Source organism: Vipera berus, assembly GCF_964194415.1.
Source record: "Vipera berus genome assembly, chromosome: 9".
Taxonomy (NCBI): domain Eukaryota; kingdom Metazoa; phylum Chordata; class Lepidosauria; order Squamata; family Viperidae; genus Vipera; species Vipera berus.
The window spans coordinates 22,006,434-22,029,478 of record NC_138212.1 but is presented as its reverse complement, the minus strand read 5'-3'; the positions used below and the strand labels follow the sequence as shown (position 1 = coordinate 22,029,478).

At 51.7% G+C, this 23,045-nt stretch overlaps 1 protein-coding gene across 1 annotated transcript; it reads left to right on the top strand.

The window, feature by feature from the left end:
* The first annotated feature begins 27 nt into the window (after positions 1–27).
* Positions 28–21,588, top strand: FHL3 (four and a half LIM domains 3). Its single transcript, XM_081335102.1, has 6 exons — positions 28–117; positions 16,096–16,278; positions 17,665–17,839; positions 17,920–18,089; positions 18,184–18,370; positions 18,505–21,588. Exons 2-6 carry the CDS (start codon positions 16,123–16,125, stop codon positions 18,654–18,656), a joined length of 840 nt encoding a protein of 279 aa, XP_081191228.1. The 5' UTR covers positions 28–117; positions 16,096–16,122; the 3' UTR covers positions 18,657–21,588.
* The last annotated feature ends 1,457 nt before the right edge of the window (positions 21,589–23,045 follow it).

Here is a 23,045-nt window from a genome sequence, read left to right as displayed (position 1 = left end):
CCCCGCCCCCGCGCTCCGAGGCCCCGCCCTCGAGGGGGCAAGGCGGGCGGCTGGCGTGGCCGCTGGGACTCGGCGGGCTGCCTCCCACGGGCCCCGTCGCGCGCCGGACCGCTGCGGGTAAGAGCGGGCGAGGGGCGGCGGGGGCGGGGGCGCGTTCCCGGCGGCTGCAGCAGCGGAGCGGCTCGGGCGATCGAAGGGGGGAAAGCCGCCCCTTTGTCCCTTTGTTCGCGCTTCCCCTCCTGGATCGATGCCCGGGGCGGAGCGGCCGACGCTGGAGCCCGAGTGGGTCGGCGGAGGCGGAAAGTGCCCGGCGGCAGTTTGAATGGGGATGGGGAGGCGCGGCCGCTCGGCCTGGCGTTTCCCCTTCGGGCTGTCCGAGCAGAGCAGGGGTAGGCAAGCTCGGCTCTTTTATGACTCGTGGACTTCAACTCCCAGAATTCCTGAGCCAGCATAGCTGGCTCAGGAATTCTGGGAGTTGAAGTCCACGAGTCATAAAAGAGCCGAGCTTGCCTACCCCTGGACCAGAGCCTCCCCAAGTGCGGCTGCCCAGAGGGGCTTCTCGGCGGACCCGATCCCCTCTTTCGGCTGGGGCGGGGTCTCCGCAGCCTGGTCGGCTTCGGGAGCGGAGGACGGCCGGCCCGAGGTCTCCGGGAGGGGCGAGGCTGGCGGACGGGGGGGGTTGAGCCGTGGACGCCCTTCTCGGGTCACCCACTTCAGTCCCAGGAAATGCCCCTCGTTGCTCTGCAGGCGGACGGGGCAGATTTCCTCGGGGCAGTTGCCGTCTCCCGTCTCCCCCTTAGCGAGGGACCTTGTCCCGCCGGCCCTGCCGGGATTAGAGGCTTCCTTCCTGGAGGCCCCGAGGAGGGTCGGGGGGGCTGCTTCCCTCCTCGCTCTGGAGCTGTGGGCGAAAGGCAGAGGGGGCACAAGTTGGCGACCATCCCTCTCCTCTGCGCTGGGCGGTCTGCTTCGTCTCCCATGCCGCGATCTCTTCGTAAATCTTGGCTCAAACCTTCTCCATTCCCGCTCCCCCCCCTCCGCCAGTTTGGGTTCTTTGTTCTTCGGTCAGTTTGAAAACTGCAGCTGGAACTGGCGGAAAGCGAGTGCCCCGTCAGCCCGCCGTCGAAGGGTCTCTGCTGCTTAGGAAGCTGGCTGCTTATCTCGGTCACAGGAGGGGGAGACAGACTTCCTTACCAAAGGCTGCTAAAAAGTTGAGCCCTCGAGGAGTGGGGCCAGTCTCGCCCTGGAGGTGCCCGCTTGGCATCTTACCAGGTGACCCGTTGTGCTGCTTATTCCTAAAGGAGCTTCTGGAGTCCCAGCTGGGGAGAATTTCATCTGGGAGGTGGTGTTGGCTGCTATTGCATCGCCAAAGAGCGGCAGTTCTGTGAAGAGATAATTGGCGGCGGGGGGGGGGGGGGGAATGTGTGTGTGTTTCGTTTTCATTTGTGAAAATGAAAAGTTCACGCTAGGAGAAAAAAAACACAAGGTGAAATTGTAATACTTGACTCCAGAGCATTTGCATGCCATTTTCGTGTTGTTACGTGTGGGTGTGTTAAGATCCTGACCAGGGTCCCTCTCCAGCATGCGGTTAGGCTTCCGGCTTCAGGAGGATTTTAGTAGAAGACTCCAGTCCCAGGAACCAGTTGTTGTTTGGAGGGTGGAGGTTTCCTTATTGGGGTGCTGTGCCATTAAGCTGGCAGGGTCAGCATAAACTCTGTGCCAACAGGGTCAAACCACGATGATGAGAGACTGTTTGATTTCCTCCTACCATGTATTTCTAAATGGGGTGGCATTTGCAGGATTGACATAGAATACGATTTGGTGACCAGAATCAATCTTCAAAGGGATCTCAGTAGATTTGACACTGGGCCCTCTGTGATCGTACGCAGTCCAGTGGTGAGAAATGTGGCGTTCTGCATTTAAATAGGGAAAACCAGATGCACAGTAAAGGACATTTGTCTCACCAACAATGTGTGTGCGAAGGCCTGGGTGTCCTAGGAGACCAAAAATAAAGTCAGCAGTGCAGCCACTGTAACCTTGGGATGCATTAACGGGGTTGACGGAGCAGTTTTCCTCTATGTTGAACTGGTCAGGTAGCACCCGGTTTGCAATACCAGATATTCGATATTTTGTGACTAGTGAGCAATGCTTTCTTCTCACAACACACTGGATTCCAGTGTCTCTGGCAGCTGGGGGTGCCTGGAGGAGACTCCATGTGTGGTGGGGGCATTTGTGAGACTCAGAGATAGCAAGCCAGCTTAGCTGCTGGCAGAACCCTGCCGTCTTCTGTACAGTCTGACCTGTTTCCCTGGGGAAGGCTTGAGTCCTCTCGCAGGCCAGGATCTAAGTGCCTAATTGAAAACTGTTCGCTCTCCCCATGTGCACATTCGCAAAATGAGCAATTTGCCTCCTGCCCACTTGTAGCTATTTATTTCAGATTGCCAGGTTCTACAACAACCCTGGACGGTGTACCCTAAAAACCCCTGGAGGATTTCAGAGCTTTTCCCAATGCAGCCACGGTGGGAGCCAATCGTACTGGGGGGGGGGGGTGAGGGGGGGAATAGATAAAGCCACCAGCTCTGGTGGCCCTTGTATGTTTCCTGCTGCAAAATGGGCTGCCAGGGCAGCTGAAATCTCTGGCCAAAGAAAACAGTGGCTGGGAAATGGAGTACAGCAGCTATTGAATCCGTTCTCTGCTATTCCTAGAGCAGCAGGCTCGTTCTCTGGGGCCACGCTGCATTCCGTAGGGGATTCAACCCGAGGAACGGTGCCAAGGAGCAGCCAGCCTGGAGACGGACTTGGCTGTGAGGCACTGCTAAGACTAACAGTTTCTGGTTGCTGGCTTTCAAAGCAGAAAAGCCAGCTCAAGCCCACAGCTTCCTGCATGGCATCTGTAGCACCTTGAGATGCCTCCCCCCACACACACCTCCCCATCCTCTGGCCAAGATGCTGAAAGCTTTCTGAACTTTTGGTCATGGCAGCTCAGAGCCTGGCTGGGTCTTTCCAAACATGAAGCATGGGGTTGGGGTTAGTTCTTTACGATGCTCTCTGGCCTGGTCGGTGCTTAGGGTGGAGATTGGTCCCTGTTTTTGTTGCTGCTGCCGCTGCAAAGATTATCCTTGGAGAGAGTTGTCCTTGCTCTGCTTCTGGTGTCCAATCCAGCCAAAGTGCCATGTCCTTCCAGCTGGGGACAGGTTGATACTTTCCTAGATTCCTCTGGGGGGATGAGGTTGCAAAACCGGCCCCACAGTGTTTGGGTCAGGGTCTCTGGAGGCGTGAATCACGTCTCCCTTTTGCTTCTACATGGACCTCATGCTGAGGCACCTGAAAGAGGCTTTTGAGACTCAGGCTGGATTGCAAGGCCATGCAAATGGATGGGATTGCTCTTTCCCCTCCTTGTCTGCCTCCTTGGGTGCAAAGGCCATCTGGTCTCTCACATATCTTCAGTTACAACTCAAATAGGAAATTGTGGTCTGATTCCAGGCGATGGAGTCTGGGTGGGGCAGCCCATCAATCCTTTCTCCAGACACTCCCCCCACTCCTGAGTTACTCAGTCTTTCAGGACCTGGATTTGCAGCAGGAGTAACCATCAACTTCTTGTTTAAAAAGTTCTCTTGCATTTATCCTAGACTCACTTGACAAGCAGGTGAAATTGAAGATCCATGCAGTGAATCGCCCAATGAAGCAGATAGTTTATATCAAATAAATAGTGGCCTGAAGAGCAGGTTTGGCAGAAGTACAGAGAAGCCCCCTGCGCTTGAGGAACTTCTCCCACCCAGACCGAGCCCCTGAGGTTGCAACACGGGTGGCAGAGACAGGCAACCTCTCCAGAGCCCCTTCTTTTGAGCCTGGTGGGCTTGGGATCTATTTTGAGGCTACTGAAGAAGCCACTGTATCCACCAATTCACCCCCAGCCCTGGGCAGGTTGACTCAGTGGTCTGGAATGTTCTCTTTCCAGATCTTTCCACCCCATCTCCCCCCCCCCGCCCACCGCCAACCCGCCTTCCCAGAGAAACCACCTCTTTTGTTGTCAAATGAAGCCATTCCCTCAGAGATCTGGAGTGATTCCCATGCAGAAGCCGAGGTCTTGCTCAGAGAGGCTTGGCCCAAGGCTGCCTGGCTTTGCTTTCGCAATGTGGCTTCCCTTTTCTCCCTTCCTCCCAGCTGCTGATTCATTTCACAATCTCACACAGGGCCAGTGTGAGTCTTAAGGTCTCAAAGGTAGCTCCCTGCAGCCTCCGCCAGGCTCTGGTCTGGTTCCCAGGTGGGGAATGGAACTCAGCGCTTGCTTTGTGCTGTATCTGCTGCCCTCCTGGGTGCCAGGCTCCACTGGGCCTTCGGCAGCCTCCTGACCTGGCCTTGATCCCCACCTGGGGTGAGGGGGGGATGGGTGAATAGCTAAGGCAAATGGAGATCATCTTGGCGGTCATGGCTGTGCCAGGGATCCACGTCAGCAGTCCCATGAGAGTGTTGGGAATGTGCTGTTTCTCCTTTTGCAGCCCTGGATTTCCCAAAGGTCCCTGGCTGGGCAACATGAAAAGGAAAAAAAAAATAAACCAGATTTAAGTCATGCTGCATTTGTATGCCAAGAGAGAAGCCGCAAGCTTCCAATGCTGACCAACTTCCTGTGCATGGCTAAGTAGGAAGAAAGTGTAGGCTGCAGAGTGTAGAGTGCAACTGCTTTCTTTTGGGCAGCCCAGGGCCTCAGACACACATCCAAAGGCTTCGTGCTTTGGCAGGGTCATTGCTGCAGGTTTCGGCAGACGGCGTGGGAGCCACAAGGAACCGCAAGGGGGTCTCTCTACAGCGATCCCCTTGTCAAGGACTCAAGGCCTCTGTGAGCACACAGTTAAACCAACTGAACATTAATCTTCAGGAAGCAGCCCTCCTGCTGCAGTGGAGCCTCTCCTCAAGACACCCCATTTTTCTGTGTCGGGGGGGCTTGCTACAAATGCCTGGATGCTCCCCCTCCCCTCCCAGCGTGCTGGCTTCTGCCAAGAGCAGCTGCTGGCTTGAATCTTCTGCTCTCTTTCCTGCTTTCACTAATGCCTGGCATCTCTCAGACTAAAAATACTGGTTCCAGATTAGAAGGTCTTCAGTCCTTCTGTGGTGGCCCATCATACGGGTGCCTGGAGGGTCCAAAGCAGCTGGCCAAGACCTTGGCCTCCTCCCGTGTTGGAGGCTGCCCTTTTCCACCTGCTCTCTCTGTCATCAGGGCATGCCTCCCTATTCTTTCCCAGGCTGCACAGCAACCAAAATAGACTTGGGGATTGTGACAGACAGCTATGTTACTCTTCTGCCTTTGTGTGCCAGCCGTGTATTGATTCCACCCCTTTATGCTACACTTGGAAAGTCATTAGGGTGATCATTGGAGTGTGTGTGTGTGTGTGCGTGTGTGTAGAGGATCACCACCTTGCCTAAAGAAAGGAGTGGGAGAACTTGTCAGACTGAGGAAGATCACCTGCTCTTTCTCCATACAAAGCTGCATCTGTAGCCCCCATTTGGTTCACCTTTTCTCTCACTCAGCCACTGAACTGTCAGGAACAAGGAGCCAGGATAGAGTTCAAAAGCAAATTTATTCTATGCAGTCTATTCATTCACAAGGACCTGATCTACTAATAGTCAGTGTGAATTGGCGCCAGATAAGAGTCAAGGGACTTCAAGGGAGGCTGGACTTAGGTCTCTTTTCAAGGGCACAGGGACTCCGGACTGAACCTGGTCATCTCCTACAGAACTGCCTTTTAAAGAGCACTTTCAATCTCTCAAGAAGAGCCTCGAACCTCTGTTACCACTTTAATGCCTGCTTTTCACCTCTTTCCTAGGCAACTCCATACTAGAGTTTGGTGGAAAAGGTATGCGCTGTGCATCAGTTGGGAGCTGCCAGTATATCTCTTTTAGTTCAATTCTAGAGAGAGGTTTAATATTGTTGCATCTGTGTGCATTTTAAAGGGCTAGCTAGCAGATGAAAGATTACAAGAATTCACAGATACCAATATACCCACACCCTTCTTTAGAATGACAGGCATTCAGTTATTTGGTAGTTTTGAGCATTGCGACTGACCTCGCATTATGTGTCAGTCAAAAAATTTTCCTGCACCATTGTACTGGCCAAGAAGCAGGTCCGCCCTTAACACTTTGTACAATGCATTCTTGTGCTTTATGACATTGGCTTGAACACCTTGACCCAACTTTGCAAAGTGAAGGAAAATTGCTTGAATTTCTGGGTCCTTTTTGAACCCCAGTGTTGCAGCAGCTACAGACTGTATTGCTACCCCATGGAGCACTGGGGCTCAAGTTGCCACTGTTCTTTCAGCCTCTTGTTTTGAAAGCTCTGAAGTTGCCTTGCCAACTGTCAAAAGTCAAGACTAATTTGGATATGGCTCCAGTTGAATCCCAAGCACGGCAGAGCTTTCCAATTGGAGAGAAGCCCTTTCTGATAGCTGAAGAGGAGGCTGAAGGTCAGGTGGGGTGGGGTGGGCTAAAGTCAGACCATGTACCCAATGTACGAAGCACGGCTGATATTTGACAACAGGGTAAATAAACGCTGACATTTGGTTTGTAAAGGCCTTTAAAAAGTGGAGGCAATATGGAGGTAAACCCAAATGCAATCTTCATTATTCTCTTCTCTGAAAACTCCCATGGTGACCAAATGAAAGCGGACGGATGGGTGAGGTTGATCCCCCCCCCACCTCGACCTTCTCCACACTTTTGTTTAGAGGTTCATGAGTGCAAAAGGTTCGGAACAGATTGTCAGTGGGGGGTTTCCTGCCCCTGGATTGGGTCCTCTGGTTCGGAGTGGCCCGTCTCTTCTGCCTTTGCCTGTGGGGATGGCTGTCATCCGCATGTCTAGGTGGAGGAAGGAGGGACAGAGCAAAGATGGAAAAATCCCCCTCACACTTTTTCCATTAAAAATGTAACAGTTAATTTGGGTTTTGCCTTTTGTGACCAGGGGATCCTGGTCTTGGATGGTGCTGACTGATTTTTGGTACCCTTTGCGACATACGCCACCGAGCCAATGTTCTTTGTGGCATAGAGGGGATCCAGGTGGATCTGGCCTCAGGTTTTCCATTGGTGCCCCGTCACTCCTGCCACGGAAGCTCTCCCCAGCTTAGAATGTGGAAAAACAAACTTGCTCCCTCGGATGTGTCAGTCTGTCTCCTCGGGTGAATCAGGCGTGGCGCCGGCAGGTTTGTGTTTTGCAACTGCTTTTCTGCCCAAAGGTGAAACTTTCAGCAGAGCAGGAAGCTTCCTTGTGGATTTCAAAATTGCCCTCCCTCCCTGAGGGCTGGCTCTGTGGCTCTTAGACCACGTTCAGCCACAACTCAGTGGCTGTTTGTTGACAGCACCCCTTCCTGCTAGGTGCTCACCAGTCATGGAGGGACCAGCAGGTGCCAGATCAGCAGCACCCTCTCCCCCCCACAAAAAAATCCCTTTATACTTGAACGCCTACCCCCAATTGTAAGGATGTATGCAAGAAGGTGATGCCATAGGCCCTGTAGGGCAGGTTGGAGGAGCCATGTGAAAATTTCAGTGCAGATGTTGGTTTATTTAACAGTGTCTATAGCCTAGTGGACTCTGGGCAGTGCACAGTCGATCAACAGAAGTAGAATAACACAATAATGTAATAGAATAATCTGTCCACCCATAATCACACAACCATAAATCCTTATAGTCAGCTTGGGCTAAGCTCTGTTGAATCTCATTGGCTTTATCTGCTTGAGAAATGTCAACAGGATGGAAGCTACGTGTCCATCCAGAGGACCTTCAAATGAGAGGGGCTACCCCAGAGAAGGAGCGCTGCCTCATCCATTTCCTGTGCACTTTGGGTGGGGGGGTCATCAGTGGGCCTCTCCTAGAAGTCTGGGCCAGATGGGCAGATCCTGGTGCTGTCTCATAAAGGGGTTGGTTTAGGACAGGGGTAGGCAACTTTGGCTCTGTTACGACTCGTGGGCTTCAACTCCCAGAATTCCTGAGCCAGAAGTCCACGAGTCATAAAACAGCCAAGGTTGCCTACCCCTGCACTAGTTCAAACTGGCCTTCTTAAAAATTCTGGCTCTACCACTGTTGTGCAAATCCAGAGGACTATCAGGACAATGCTACATCCTGCCAGGTTCTTAAGGTTGCTTTAGGACAGGGGTAAGCAGCTTTATCTCTTTTACGACTCATGGACTTCAACTCCCAGAATTCCTGTGCCAGCCTTGCTGAGGGGAAAGGGAGAGGTTTCCAAGCTGAGCCACGCTGGCTCAGGAATTCTGGGAGTTGAAGTCCATGAGTCGTAAAAGAGCCAAGGTTGACTACCCCTGGCCTAGGCCACTTTATGACTCGTGGACTTCATCTCCCAGAATTCCTGAGCCAGCCTTGCTGAGGGGAAAGGGAGAGGTTTCCAAGCTGAGCCACGCTGGCTCAGGAATTCTGGGAGTTGTAGTCCACGAGTCGTAAAAGAGCCCAGGGTGCCTACCCCTGGTTTAGGACTAGGAAGCAGCAGTGTGTCCTGGGCTGGAAGCTCTTGAGGTAACTTTAAGATGGCATTTCCCAACCATGGCAGGACGTTCTCCCCAACGCACTCACCGATATGGTTTGTGCCATATTGGGATCATTTCCAACGGCTGCCTGACAGAATGTCTTACGTTGTCCCCCTGGCATTTCCTTTTCTCTACCTGGTATGGCTGCAAGCTGAGCTTGGTTTTTACCTGCTGTTTACGCAGTTGCCACCAGTCAGGAGGAGCTCCCTCCGAGGGAGCGTGTTCCCTGCCAGAGGGTTACTCCTGGCAAAGCAGGGTTTAATCAGAAGCTGCTCTCACCCGTCCAGATGCAAACTTCCCTCTTTGCCCTCAGATCAATTGCACTGTGGGAGATGGGCTTGGTGGACTCCTTGCTTCCAGGAGGAGGAATACTCAGTCTGCCTCTTGGATCTGTGGTTCACATGGGGGGGGGATATTTTTCCTAGTTTCCTGAATTTAATAGATGAATGCGGTGGGGGGAGGGGTCCCCTTTGTCTCCTCCGCAACCCTTTCATCGTAGGCATCTCTGAGCTTCCTTCTGGGGTAGTTTGGGTCAGCGTGCTCTCTCAAGCCTGGCAAGCTGACCTCGGCGATGATGCTTCCCCCCAAATCTCCCCAGTGAAATGGGATGGCTTGCCTCTGAGAGGACATTCATCACGGCCTTGAAAGGTCTCTTCCTGGGAAAGATTCCTCCTCCTTGCTTGAGCATTGGCGCTTTTGACCGGGCTGGGAGTACTGAGTTGTGCAGGGCTTTAAAAGAAGAAAAGCTTTCCGTAGAGAGTTACGGTTGGTTTGCGCTGGGGCTGTAATAGATACTGGATGGCCCGTGCCCAGTCTCTGCTGAGGGAATTCTATCCAGCCTTCCCCCCCACCCCTCTCCCGCTCGCTCGCAAACACACGGCAGCAGATGGCCGGAGAAGAACAGACTGAGTCAGTCAGCTCTGTGTCATTTCAGACGGGGGAGGGGGGTGTTCCTTGCTGGAAAAGAGATCAAAAGTTCTTTTTTTATTGTCAGTAACCAAGATACGGGCACTTGACTTGATTTCTCATCAGGGAGGGTTGCAAAGCCTTCACACCCTTAAACACCTGATTTATATCCTCCCCGTCTCTCTCTCTCTCCCCCCCCCATGGCAGCTCTCCAAACAAAGAGTCACCACCACTGTGGAGCGAGCCTGTTTTGACCAAATTTGGGGAAAAAAGTTCCCTTGAGCAGTTGAGCAACATTAGTATGTGGAAGATGGAGAACTGCTGCCTCCCCTGGCTGAACACACAACCAGTTCCAAGGAGAGCACTGTCTCCGTCTCCAAGTTTCCGCTTTGGTTTGCCTGAGCGCAATAGACCACCTTCCTCTATTCCAGCCCTGCTTGTTTTAGGGAGTCATGCGATGAGGACACGGGTTGGATAATCAGACAAGTGACTCTGGCCCTGGGGTCCCTCTGACCTGTAGGAGGGACTGTGCTCCCACAGAAGAAGCAGGTTTGTTGGGGGGCCATGGAAGGACAGCAGCCAGGAACCCCTCTTTGCGGCTGCCCTTCCTGTAAAAGGCAGGCCCAGCTACAGGAGGGTACCCAAATCACTGCAATATCTTCTTTCGGGGGCTGTCCTTGGAGACTGCCAGCTCTCCAAGAAAACCCAGACCAGGAAACCAAAGTCATGCAAGCTAATACAGTAGCAGTAGCCTTTACAATGGCAATTGGGACCGCTTGTAAAACGCAACCTCATATGGCCACATTGCTTAGCAACAGCTGTTCCTGCTGTCTCTTTTGCTGCCTTTAAGCAAAGGTTGTGGGTCTCCTCACAATTTCTTATAAGCTTCCAACAACCAAACTCTGGGGAAGCTGGAAGGAAGTTGCAAGCCCCAGGTGGCTTGCAAGCAAGAGGCCAGGCAAGTCAGCAGCTGCTGCTGGGAGGGAGAGATGTGGCGAGGTGTGGGGTGAGTGCTGCCAGGTGGAAGAGGGCGCCTGAGTGGGTGGGGGCAGGGCGCAGCACGGAGGGACGGGGAGGATGCACAGATGGGGGAGACTTTCTCAAGCAACGTTCTCTGCCAGCTTCCCTTTGTTGACTTTGTAGGAAGTTGACAGGGAAGGTTGAAAATGGCAACTGCGGGACACTGTAACCCTCATAAGTGTGAGCCAGTTACCAAGTGCCCAAATCACAAATAATAATGTGACTGTGGGGTGCTGGAATGGCTGAAGCTTCGAGGACTCGTAAGCACCGTTCGTCCAGGACCCTCATAACTTTGAAGGCTTGGTGAATGAGTGGTTGTTAACCGAGGACTACCGGTGTTACTTCTATTATAGGGTTGCACGAACAGAATCTTGCAAGTCTGAACGCTGTTCCCCCTCCTCCATCCCTTTCTCTTCATGAGAATAGGGTCTTGCGTGAGATGCTTTCTCAAATTACATTTTGGCCCCAGACTTGGATTTGCTTTCTGTGCTCCTGTGGTCTTGATTCTGGTTCTCTCCCCTCAAGGATATTCCTTCTGCCCATTGCGGCTAAAGAGGGCTTTTCAGCTGAATAGTCAGTTGCGTTGGGCCCCCAGTGAGAAGGGCTGTTTCTTGCTGCTAAAGCTTGCAGGAAACGTGGACTTTGCCTCCCTTATGAACTTGTCACCAAAAGTCCCGCTTCCTTGTCAACAAAGTCATCACCTCATTTGCGAACCTGGGAGCCAGAACACTGAGCCTTAGGGGAGGGGGCGCAAACCCCCACCCACTACAGTCACACAGTACTGCTAAAAGCGGGGGGGGGGGGGAGAGGCAGCCCGCCAGACCTAGGCTGTCACCTATGCTGAGCTGGGGGGTGGGGGGGGCGGCATCCTCAAGGATGCTTGGGCTCTGGGAGGGCACAGAGCAGAGTCGCCAGGGCCGAGGCCAGGCCTGCTCTGGCTGTGAAGAAGGTGCTTACTCGAGTCTTGGGCTGTCAGGGAACTGCTGTGCTGCTGCTCCCCATCAGTCCGCCCGCTTGGCTCTCACCTCCCTGAAACGGGAGTCGAATGATTCAGAAGGCTCCATGTGGGCAGTGAGCCCCAATGTCAAGGCTTGCTTGCGGTGAATGTTAATAATTTTAACAGTTCCACTCTTTCTGGAAGCCTCGAAATATCTTGTTTGTTGTGGGGGAAAAAATGCCTTTCAAGTTGCTTACGGCCCCAGGGTGGGGATGGGGAAGCAGAGATTTAATGGACGGTGGGTTCTAAGGCCGGGTCACTGAGGGAAGCATCCGTTTCCCAGCCTCCTTGGAGGGTGGGCCAGTAAGCTTAATGTAATCGCTAGGTTGCCTCCGGGATCCTCGAGGCCAGAGAGACCCTTGCAAGCCAATTGCAGGAGTTCAACTATCTGGACAGAGGGAGGACATGCTTATCACCATCAGTGGAATGAATTGCTTTCAGAAGCTGTGGGTGCTCCGACCCTGGAGGTTTTCAACAAGTGATTGGGCAGCCATTTATGACTCGCGGACTTCAACTCCCAGAATTCCTGAGTCAGCTATGGATTGGACTAGAAGACCTCCAAGGTCCCTTCCAACTCTGTTATTCTGTATTCTGTATCACATGCCCTTCTGGAACAGATTCCTTACTCTGTAAGTCACTCTTGGGAATGATAAAAAAAATAGCCTGGTGTTTGAAGGATGCTGTCCTTCTCCCCCCCCCCCCCTTGTCTTTTCTCAGCTCCTTCAGTTGTTCTCCGTAGGGTTTACATTGACCTTTACATTTTATTCTGGAGGCATCCAGAACGGGGCAGTCCTTCAGAGGCATCTGACTGAAGTAGGAGAGTGGAATGATCGTGTCCTATGAATGGAACATGATACTTTTGTTAGCCACCTAAACTGCATGTCTCCTATGCTGCTACAGGACACTTCTGGGTCCTATTCAGTTACATATCTGAGCTTTTTTAAAAAAAAATTCCTTATCTCTGTTAAATTTCATTTTGTTAGTCTCAGCCCTTTTCTCTATCACGTTCATTGTGAATCTTATTACTGTATATTTCAGTCTTTTAGGGTATTAGCTATTAGGGTATAAACTATTCTACCTTTGTGTCTCCCTTCACAGGCATTTTCCCCGTCTTAATTCTTCTTGATTCCCCTTCTCATTTCATAAAAACGATGAAAAATAAAGGCCCCGAGACTGATCTTTGGGGCATCCCACCCGTTGCCCTCATTTGATGAGGAATAATTGATCATCATCTTTCAGTAGATGGTTTGGGGCCCAGGAATCTTTCCTGATCATTGTCACACTTTCTGGTTCATATTGATTAGAATCCTAATCAGCCTGCCGCAATGGACTTTATCCAATACTTCACCGAAAACAAGATACATATTTATAGCAGTGTGCCATGTATTGGGGGAAAATTATCCCATCAAAAAAAATGAGGTGAAATTAATCTGGCAAGAAGCCCATGCCGATATTTGTAATTACTACTACATTTTCAAAGTGCTGGTCTGTAATTTATTGGAATTTCCTTCCTTGCCTTTTCCTTCCAGACAACAGCTGCCCTTTTCCAGTCATCCAGCACTTCCCTGTTCTGGATTTCTCAAAGGCAAATGCATCGAGGATTGTCTAGACCTGCCCCTTGTTGTTCTTGTCTTCCCTGCAGTGCACTTTAACGGCTCCTGGAGATTTAGACCCATTCGAAATAAAAAGATGTTCCAGATGAGATTTTTATCAAGTTTAAATCCTGTTCCCTTTTTTGTTGCTTCAGTTTCTTTCGAATAACTCTTGCATTTTGGCGAATCCACCTGACCTCCATTGTGCCTATAATGTTTTCTACTATCCTTATTATTTTTCACACTGAATGTTACTGTAGAAGCAGCGGAGGCCGTGAACTTCATCAGCCTATATTCCGTGTTTTTTTTTTTCCTTTGAGTGGTTTAAGGAGCTTTGCGGACCAGCGGGGGGAAGGCAGGGAAGACGAAATAGCTCCATGCGAGTGGCAGGCACAGCTCCATTTGCACGAGTGACAGGCACTCCTCCACGGGCATGAAGTTCCATTTGCGTGAGCAGTGGCCACTTGCACGTGCATGTGAAGCTCCGTTTGTGCAAATGGCCGGCACTCGCACATGCATGTGCTCCATCTGGGCTTGCACAAATGGGAGCTTCACACACTCACACTAGTGCCCACCACATGTGCATATGGAGCTATGGGCTTGCCTGGTTCCTAACAACCCACGGCCCAGTACCGGGTCATGGCCCAGGTCTTGGGGACCCCCCCCCTTTAAGAGCCCCCCTTTCAGCAACACCTTCACTTTCTACAGTGCATAATTCTTTATATGATAGCGTTTTTATCTTCAGTTGCTATTTAAAGTCCACCCCAAACCAATTTTACCATGTTAGCCAAACCCTTTTTTAAAAAAAAACAATCCTTGTTTGATGTGATCCGTCTTGTGTCAAGAGTCCTTTATGTAGATATTTCAGGCCCTGGCTCCAGAAGCCAAATTGCTCCCACGGATACCCCAATTGTGTAGCCGTGTCATGACTTGCAGGGATCCACTTGGCCTTTTCGGTCCTCTTTTAGGGACTGAAAGAACGATGAGCGCAGGCTTGAGGTCTTGCGCTTCCTTCCAAGGTCTGCATGCCTGTGGTGTCTGGGTTGCAGCTATCTCTCTCCATATCATTCCTTCCACACGTCTAAGCAAGAAGGGATAATTGCCTTGTCGGTGGACTGGAAAGGTCTTGGGAGTTGTTCTGTCATGTCCTTGATCTTTACTCCAGGCAGACAGTGCACCTCTTTCGCTAATGGATCCAGTCAACATAGTCTTTGTTTCAATTCCTTTTGTAGTCATGAATCACCACCTGCCACGATTCTTATCAGACACAATCTCCTCCTTTGCACCCTTTGGAGATCCATCCTCTCTTTCTCTTGCCACCTTTGGCTTCTAAGAACCTGGACACGGTTTCTAAGTTTCTGGAGGGCTTCTGACCCCTTGGCATCTGGTCACTGCCCTCCTTCACTGGGCTGCTCCCAGTTCATCTTGCCTTCCTGGTGGAGGAAGTCTGTTATAGCACCTCCCTGTCTTTGCACGTCCACATCCTTTCTCACCAACTCAGGTGTGTGACATCTGCTGCTCCGGTTCTTCCCAGACTTGCCGGTCACAACTGCAGGCTCCTGTCTTGTCCATGCTCACATTTGTTTCACTGAGTTTTCCTTTCTTCTCCTGTTCCCTTCTTCTCCGGCTCTCATTGCCCAAATGCAAACACTCTTGTTTTAGAGAAAGGATTTGTGAAGGAGTTGGCTCCCTCTTTCTTCCCCCCCCCCCCTACTGCTGTAGGAACTTCATTCTCACCATTTCTGGAGGTGAGATGCTGAATGACAGGGAAGGGGGCAGGCACAGAGAGACCTACAAAATAGCCTCTGTTTCTAAGCACACAAGGAGCACATACAATGAGAGCTGCTGTCTCTGGAGTCTGTTGGGGTTCCGGTTTCAAATGTAAGGAAATATTAGCATTTGGAGAAGGGGCAAAAGATGAAGTTTGCGGAAGAAAGCTCGCAAGCTTTCTAGCCACTTGGGACATTGCAGCAGAGCTGGGTGACCAAGTGCACTGGAGTTGTTCGATCGAATAATAAAAAATCTGCCTTTCATTTACGGCAGCTACACGGGTACTATTGAATGCAAAACTAGCCATTTTGTTCATATCGTGGAGTGTAAAACCAGCCACTGGCTGGGAAGATTGCTGTTGGGGAGCCAGGATGTGGTTCTTCTGCTCAAGACAGCATTTGTCACAGGAGGCAGGGCTCTTGGCTTGGCAAGGACCGGTGGAAGTTCAGCTTTTGTTGCAACATGGCCCTGCGTGTGCTGCTTTTGCAGTTTTTCCCTCTTCCTCATCCCTCTTCATCCCCCCCCTCCTCCTTCCTTCTCTGGTTTATTTCAAAAAGAATTGAAATGCTGGAATTTCCTGGAGGCTACAGTGATTGCTCACCCTCTCCCAGTTTCAGGACAGCTAGTCCAGGCATGCTAACGCAGGAGCTCCTGGCTGGAGACCAGGCCATCGGCTCTTTTGGAAGAGGACAGCAGCTCCTCGCTCATCTGGCGAGGATGCTGTCGTTCGCTGACAGGAGATGAGAGGTCTGGAGGAACTCCCTGCTTTTGCGGCACTGGATGACGCTGTGGTCATGGAGGGGGGGGGGAGCCTCTAGCTAAAGCTTCTGGGGAGAACTGGCTTTCTGCTGGCAACAAAGGCACTTGCAGGTGAGGAGTGGGGAACTGGCCCCCACTCCCTTATGGCTGCCTGGCTGAGAGCCAAGGAAGCTGGAGGGCTACCTAGCCAAGGGTGCTCCCGATACCCAGTGTTTGAAAGTGAGGGCCAAGACCCGCTGTACCTAGAGCTCATCCAGAGATGTAGAAAAAGAAAACCGCATCAAGAATTGGATTCTGATTCTGAAAACTTCAGGAACCGTTTCCTATCTTGCAGTTCCCTCCCCACTCGACCCCAGTGCGAGGTGGGGCTTGTGCAGCTCATGGGGAGCGGCACCCCTCCTCTCCCCAGCTTGTGTGGGTATGCCTATGCAAGACAAAGAGGACCACTTTCCCCCAGCGGGCAGATCTTCTCCCCCCCCCCTGAAACTTGGCTAAGGAAGCCAACTGCGCTTTGTTTTGTCTTGTTTCCCAGGAAGCACCTCCACTTCCAGCCAGCAACATGACGGAGAGCTTTGACTGTGCCAGCTGCAAGGAGACTCTTTACGGGCGCAAGTACATCCAGGGAGATGGGGGTCCCTTCTGCATCCCCTGCTACGACTCCCACTTTGCCAACACCTGTGACGAGTGCAAGGAGCTGATTGGACATGACTGCCGGGTGAGGTGCACCAGTTCTGCTCAGGCTGCCCCTGCTTCCCCCCCCACCCCTCCCCCCCTGTTCATATGGGACCTTTAAAAGGAAGGCCTGGGAAACTGTAAACTACCATCAGGTGATCAAGACAGTGCCCCAAACAAATTGGAATTAAGGTCCCACAGCACCCCCCTAGGACATAGCGTTGCTTTAACAGCTAAGGAAGCAAGAAACCCAGCCACCTCAATGAGCAGAGGAGAGGCCCCAGTACTTCCAGCCTTTGGGGCTACCGTGACTGAAGGAGGCCCAAGGCCACCTTGGCCTACTCGAGACTCAGGACTTGCCCTTTTGACCTACCTTCTCAGCTGCTGACCCCTTTTATTTATTCCTCTCTCCCAGCCCCCCTACAAGCCCTTTCATGGATCCTTCCCACCCGTCCCCGCTGCCACCATTGCTGTGGCTACCCAGTTGAACTTTCTCAGAGCTGCCTCTCCAGGTTTCAGTCCTGAGAATTTGTAGGATGGTTCCAGGAGCCTCCTGATTCACACATGTGACGCCATGGAATTGTCTGCTCTCTGGAGCTGCCCTTCCCTTGGTCAGATGGGGGGTGGGGGTTGGGGGTTGGGTCGACAGGATTCAAACAAGGATGAAAGGAGGATGGGAAGGGAGGCAGACCAGTGTGAAATAGAGTTCAAGAGCTTTATTAGTTGCTTGTGTGACTGTGTTTGTGTGAGTCTGACAGTCTGATGTGTATGAATCCAGCAATTAATTCATCAGAATCGAGCTGGAAGGGATCTTGGAGGTCTTCTAGTCCAACCCCCTGCAGGAGACCCTGTACCATTTCAAATAGGTGGCCGTCCAGTCTTTTGTCATCGTTGAGGTATTGGTGCAGGGTCCTGGGAGGTTAAAAGGCTCTGATATCGCCGTGTTGCTCTTGTCAAACCTAATTGTTTTGCACAAAGTTGGTCCCATTCCTGCTATGCAGAATCCTGATAGGCCAGATCCCATTAGCGGAAGAGATGCCTTGTGTGCGTTATTTGTTGAGACCTGTGGTGGTGCTTTAGATGGGGGGGGCAAAGTAAATGTGGGTGTGTTGCCGTCTGCTTCTGGTGTTAGCATCATCTCCTCTTGTCCTTTGCTGCTGATGAAAGTCTGCCTCAGGCTGGGCAGAGTCAGCCTGTAGGTGTGGTTCAGGCTCCTGAGGCAGGGCAGGGCCTCCTCTGCTTTGGGCTGGGCATAGAGCGAATGCGTTTGAGTGAGCTGCAGGGGGCAGCCGACAGGCTCCGGCCGCTGTTTCTGGGGCTACCTGCACGGCATGGAGGGGCCGTCCCACAGGAGAAATAGAAACCTCAGTCCCAGGTGCCTGGAAGCAGGAGGCAACCGCCCTCTGACCTCTGCTTCTCTCCCCCACAGGAGCTGTACTACGAGGACCGCCATTACCACGAGGGCTGCTTCCGCTGCTTCCGCTGCGACTGCTCCTTGGCCGACGAGCCCTTCACCTGCCAGGGACAGGAGCTGCTCTGCAACGGCTGCTATTGCCGGGAGTTCTCCTCCCAGTGTGTGGCCTGCCAGCAGGTGGTCATGCCAGGTGCGCTGACGACGCCCCGAGCCCCAGACCCAGCAGCCCCTGGGCTTTTGGGTGCTCACCCGCCATCCCTCTGCCCGCAGGCTCTCGGAAGCTGGAGTACGGCGGGCAGACTTGGCACGAGCACTGCTTCATCTGCAGCGGCTGCCAGCAGCCCATTGGCGCTCGTTCCTTCATCCCGGAGCAGAAGGAGTATTACTGCGTCCCCTGCTACGAGAGCAAGTTTGCGCCGCGCTGCACCCGCTGCAAGAAGGTTGGGTCTTGACCGCTCGAGGGGAGGGGGATGCGGCTGGGGCAGGGGGGCCCAAGCCAGCCCCTGAGATGAACCTCTGCTCCTGTGCTCACAGTCGCTGACCAAGGGAGGAGTGACTTACCGGGAGGAGCCGTGGCACAAGGAGTGCTTCGTCTGCACAGGCTGCGAGGCCCCCCTGGCTGGGCAGCAGTTCACCTCTCAAGAGGATCAGCCCTACTGCATCAAGTGCTTTGGCAGCCTTTATGCCAAGAAGTGCAGCGCCTGCGCAAAGCCCATCACAGGTGAGTCGAGCGGGAGGGCAGCCCGGCCTCTGACTCTGGAGAGTTGCGCGGGGGACGGACGGACGGCCCGGCTCCTCTGCAGAATCAGATGGAGGTGGGCCCCTGTCCCATGCCGCCTCCTTTTTTTTCCCCAGGTTTTGGGGGAGGCAAGTATGTCTCCTTCGAGGATCGCCACTGGCACCAAAGTTGCTTCAGCTGCTCCCGCTGTACTACCTCCCTGGTGGGGAAGGGCTTCATCCCTGACAGCGATGAGATCCTGTGTCGCGATTGTGCCAACAGTCTCTGAAAGGACATCCCCTGCGGTTGTCCTCTAGATTGTGTGTGTGCCAAAGTTCTCTGCTGGGGCAGTGGCAGGGCAGGGATGGTCGCCCCCTCCCTGGCATCGCTGACCGGCGCCAGCTGCCTCTTTCCTGCCAGACAAAAATTGTGGCTTTCTCACTTGGCCTGTTGTCTCTGACGAGCTGGGGCCGCTTCCCTTTTTCACCAGCAGCGTGGTGGTGACGTCCACCCCCACCGACCGTGCTCTGCCTCGAGGGCTGTTTTCTTCTGGGTCCAGAAGAGAGCAGGCGCGTGTCTCTCAGAGGGAGGCAGCCTTCCATTTCCCACCCAAGTGCATTTGCTCTTCCCTGGGATCCACCCGGGTTGTCCGCCGGTTAGCAGGACAAGCTCAGCCGTTCCCCCTCCACCATCATGTTTCTTTCTAGCCACCCCGCTTCCCCCTGCTCACTTTTGCATGGGGAACGGAGACCTCCACCCCTGAGGCATGGAGTACCATCTCTCTCAAACCACCACCACCCCCAAGTTCTGGAGTGACAGCCAGCCCTTTGGCAGGGCATCCCTCCTTTGCTTTGGTCCCCAGGAATCCCTGAGTGGCTGCAAAAGAAAGCTTGCAAGGCTAAAGGCTTTTAGTTTTTTCTCCCACAAACCCTGGGCTTGAGTTTTGAATCCCCTGACCTCCGCTACCCTCCCCCCTCTGGGCCTGGACTCTCTACTAGCTGTGTTCTGTCCTGGGAGTCTCCCACTCTTCGATCCTGCCCTCCCACCTGGAAGGAAGGGGCTCTGTTGCTTTCTGCAAACATTCTCTGTGGCCTGAACTGCTTTCCTGCTTTTCTTTGGTGAAATGCTATGCATGTTCCTTTAAATGCACTGTGTAGCCATTGCCTCAGATGCTCTGCTGTTGGGGAGTCAGAGACCACCCCTGGGTGTCTGCCTGTTGATGGGGTTGCTCACCTCTGGCCTGTGGATCTCTCCCCTCCTTTTCTGACTTTCTCTAATAAATCATGTTAATGGATTATTAAGGATAACTCACTTCAAGAACGGGGGAGGGATAAGATGGGTTTGCCATGCTGGATTGGACATTCAGTCTTCTCACCGAGCTGTTTCCCAAATCCTAAAGAATTCAACACTTTGTCCTCCAGCCCACCATCGGACGCTGCTGGGTGTTCCCAGACCTCTGCTCCACTCGGGATTTGGTGCAAGGAAGGGGAAGAGTGTCTCATAACAAAATTGAGGGATTGTTCCCACTTAGAGTAGGCATTGCTTCACCTCCAGGCCAATCTGGCACTGTATTCGGCTGCAGCCCCTCCAGAGTGGAAAGGAGGGGGAAACGTCTGCAACCAAAGTCAAGACTCTCTGGCAAGTTGTGCTCATAATAACTGAACGTCAGCCAAAGTAGATGTGGTGTACTATAGCTTCCCCGTGCCATCCTTTCCTTCCTGTTCAGGGAGTTCCGGCAGCTTGGGAAAGGGAGTAAATTTGGGTCAGACTTTTTCCTGCTTGCAGAAGACGCTCGGCAACATTACGGGCTACCTGAAGAGGCTTGTGTAGCATTTGAACAGGGAGAGGGTGGGGGCCCACCTCTAGGCACTTGGCAACCCAGCGCCTAGTTACCTCTATACTGCTGGAACCTATTAGTGGTGGGGTATATCTTCCCAAAAAAGGAAGCGGATCAGTTTTGTTTGGCCAGCCACATCTGGATTCTATCCCAAGGGGGTGGATGGGTCATGACCTGCTCTGCCTGCCTGATTTATTTGTGGGCTGAAATGAGATCATGTGGTAAAGGCTGGCGGAGTAGTAGCGAAAAGGCCTCCGAGCTGGTTTCAACCAGATGCTCTGGGCAAGGAGGTGGAGCTCAAGGGGGAAGGAAGCCAGACACATAGAAGAAGCCCCACAGGCGTTCTGGAGAGGCTTCAGTCAACTCTCCTAATTCAGCCTGGGCAGGGCGGGCCCAGTGCTGCCCTGAGGGGCCTGGCACCCTTTCTTGCCTTTACCACCGTGGGCCTCCTGGAAAGATCACCCACTGCTGCAAACCACAGTGCTCTGGAATCAGCCCTTCTCCCAAGTCCAGTTATGTCCATCCCAAAAGATAATCAAGCAACAAACAACAAGAAACCAGCAAAGCTATTATTAGAAGCCAACATTTCTCAAAAACAGATCATGCCAGTCAAACCTTACTGCATTCTATGACAAAGTGACTAAATTAGTCCACCCGCAAAATGCTGTGGACATAGTATACTTGGCATTTGACAAAATAGTCCATAACCTACTTCTCGATAAAATAGAAAAATATGGGATAGACAGCATCACCAAAGTGTAGTCCTGAATGGAATTATATTTAAACTGAGGGAAGTATGCAGTGGGGTACCCCAAGGCTTTGTCTTAAGCTCAGTACTCTTCATTATCTTCATAAATGATTTAGACAAGGGGATTGAAGGGGAACTCATCAAATTTGCAGATGACACCCCCTGGGAGGAATAGCCAATACACCAGAAGATAGGCTAAAGATCCAGAAGGACTGGCCCTATCTAACAAAATGAAATTCAATGATGAGAAAAGTAAAGTTCTACACTTAGGCAGGAAAAAAAATGCACAGGTACAGAATAGGTGACACCTGGCTCAATAGCAGTAACTGCAAGAGGGATCCAGAAATTCTAGTGGACAACCACTTAAATGTGAGCCAGCAGTGTGCTGCAGCTACCAAAAAAGCCAATGCAGTCCTAGCTGCTTCAACAGCAGAATTATATCAAGGTCATGTGAAGTGTCAATACCACTTTATACTGCCTTGCTAAGACTACAGTTGGAATACTGTATCCAGTTTTGGTCACCACAATACCCCCCCCCCAAAAAAAAATGTTGAGGCTCTAGAAAGAGTGTAGAGAAGAACAACAAAGATGATAAGGGATCGGGAGGCTAAAACGTGAACAGTTGCAAGAACTGAGTACGGTATGTTTAGTATAATGAAGAGAGGGAGTAGGGGTGATAGTCTTCCAATATTTGAGTGGCTGTTACAGAGAAGAGGGTGTTAACCTATTCTGTAAAGCACCTGAGGACTGGACAAGAAATAACTAATGGAAACGTATCAAGGACAGATCCAATTTAGAACTAAGGAGACATTTCCTGAAAGAACTATTAATGGAATGGATTGCCTTCAGAAGTTGTGGGTGCTCCATCACTGGGTTTTTTTTTAAAAAAGATATTGGACAGCAATTTGTCTGGAATGGTAAAAGGTCTCCTACTCAAGGAAGGGGCTGCACTAGACTTCCAAGGTTCCTTCTAACTGGTATTCTGTAACTATTCTACACATTGATAAGTATTCATGAACCACACTGGTCTAACTTCATTTCTAGCTTTGCTATCTGCCAGGATGCCTTATATGTTTATTAAAGGATGTTTCAGTAAATCTAAAAGACGAGAAGTAGCTTACAAAGTTCATAAAGGATCAATCGTTCACAATTCATATTCAGTGACTACGTAATCAATGGGCATATGGAGCCAGTCATATTTCCATTAAGATCCACATTTCTTGCAAGAAGCTACCAACGATTAATGCATTTTTCAGACTCTCTTCAACGTTCTCGGAGTACAATGGCTGTAGCAACAAGCTGAACCATCCGTGCCCGTCATGTAAAGGATTCAAAGGCAGACAAAGAAGGGCTTCAGCTAAGATCTTCCCAGTAGGGGATGGTAAGCAAAAGCACCTTTAAGAGGCTGTCCAAGGTTAAAAGCCCAGCCGTGTTCACTGACTTTACAAACACTCTGGTTGCTGCTAAAGACTAGCGAGCGCGTGGGCAGCCACGTTTTGCATCCCAAAGCAACTTAAAAACTATTCTAATGATGACATTGACAGATTGCTGGCTGAAGCTGTCCAGCCTTTCTGGGATAGCTCCTTCCACCTGTTATTCTGTAGCCCAAAAACCTATTTATTTGATTTATATTGTCTCCCATCTCTTTATGCAAGGCTCTACAATAAAAATAGACAAAATACATAGCTGGGCATCAACTGCTCAATTAGCCACACAGGAGATTGGCTCTATTCCAGGGCCCCAGGCTTGGGCACAACACCAAGTTTTCAAGGGCATCTAATGCCTGTGCCACTGCATTCTGCACCAACTAAAGCTTCCAAAGGCACTTCAAGGGCAACCCCATGTAAAACACATTACAGTAGTAGAATCTGGAGGTCACAAAGGCATGGCCATGAACAGGGCACCACCACCACCACCCAAGTCCAGGCTTGGGTACAATGGATGTGCGATCTGAAGTTGTGCAAATGCCCTCCTAGCCGTGGCTTCCCTCTGCTTCTTGAGCAGGAGCCATGAGTTCACAGGATCCTGGATTGCACACTGGTTCCATATAATGGGCAATAAGAATAGCCTTGAGGAACAAGAGGAAGAGCCAC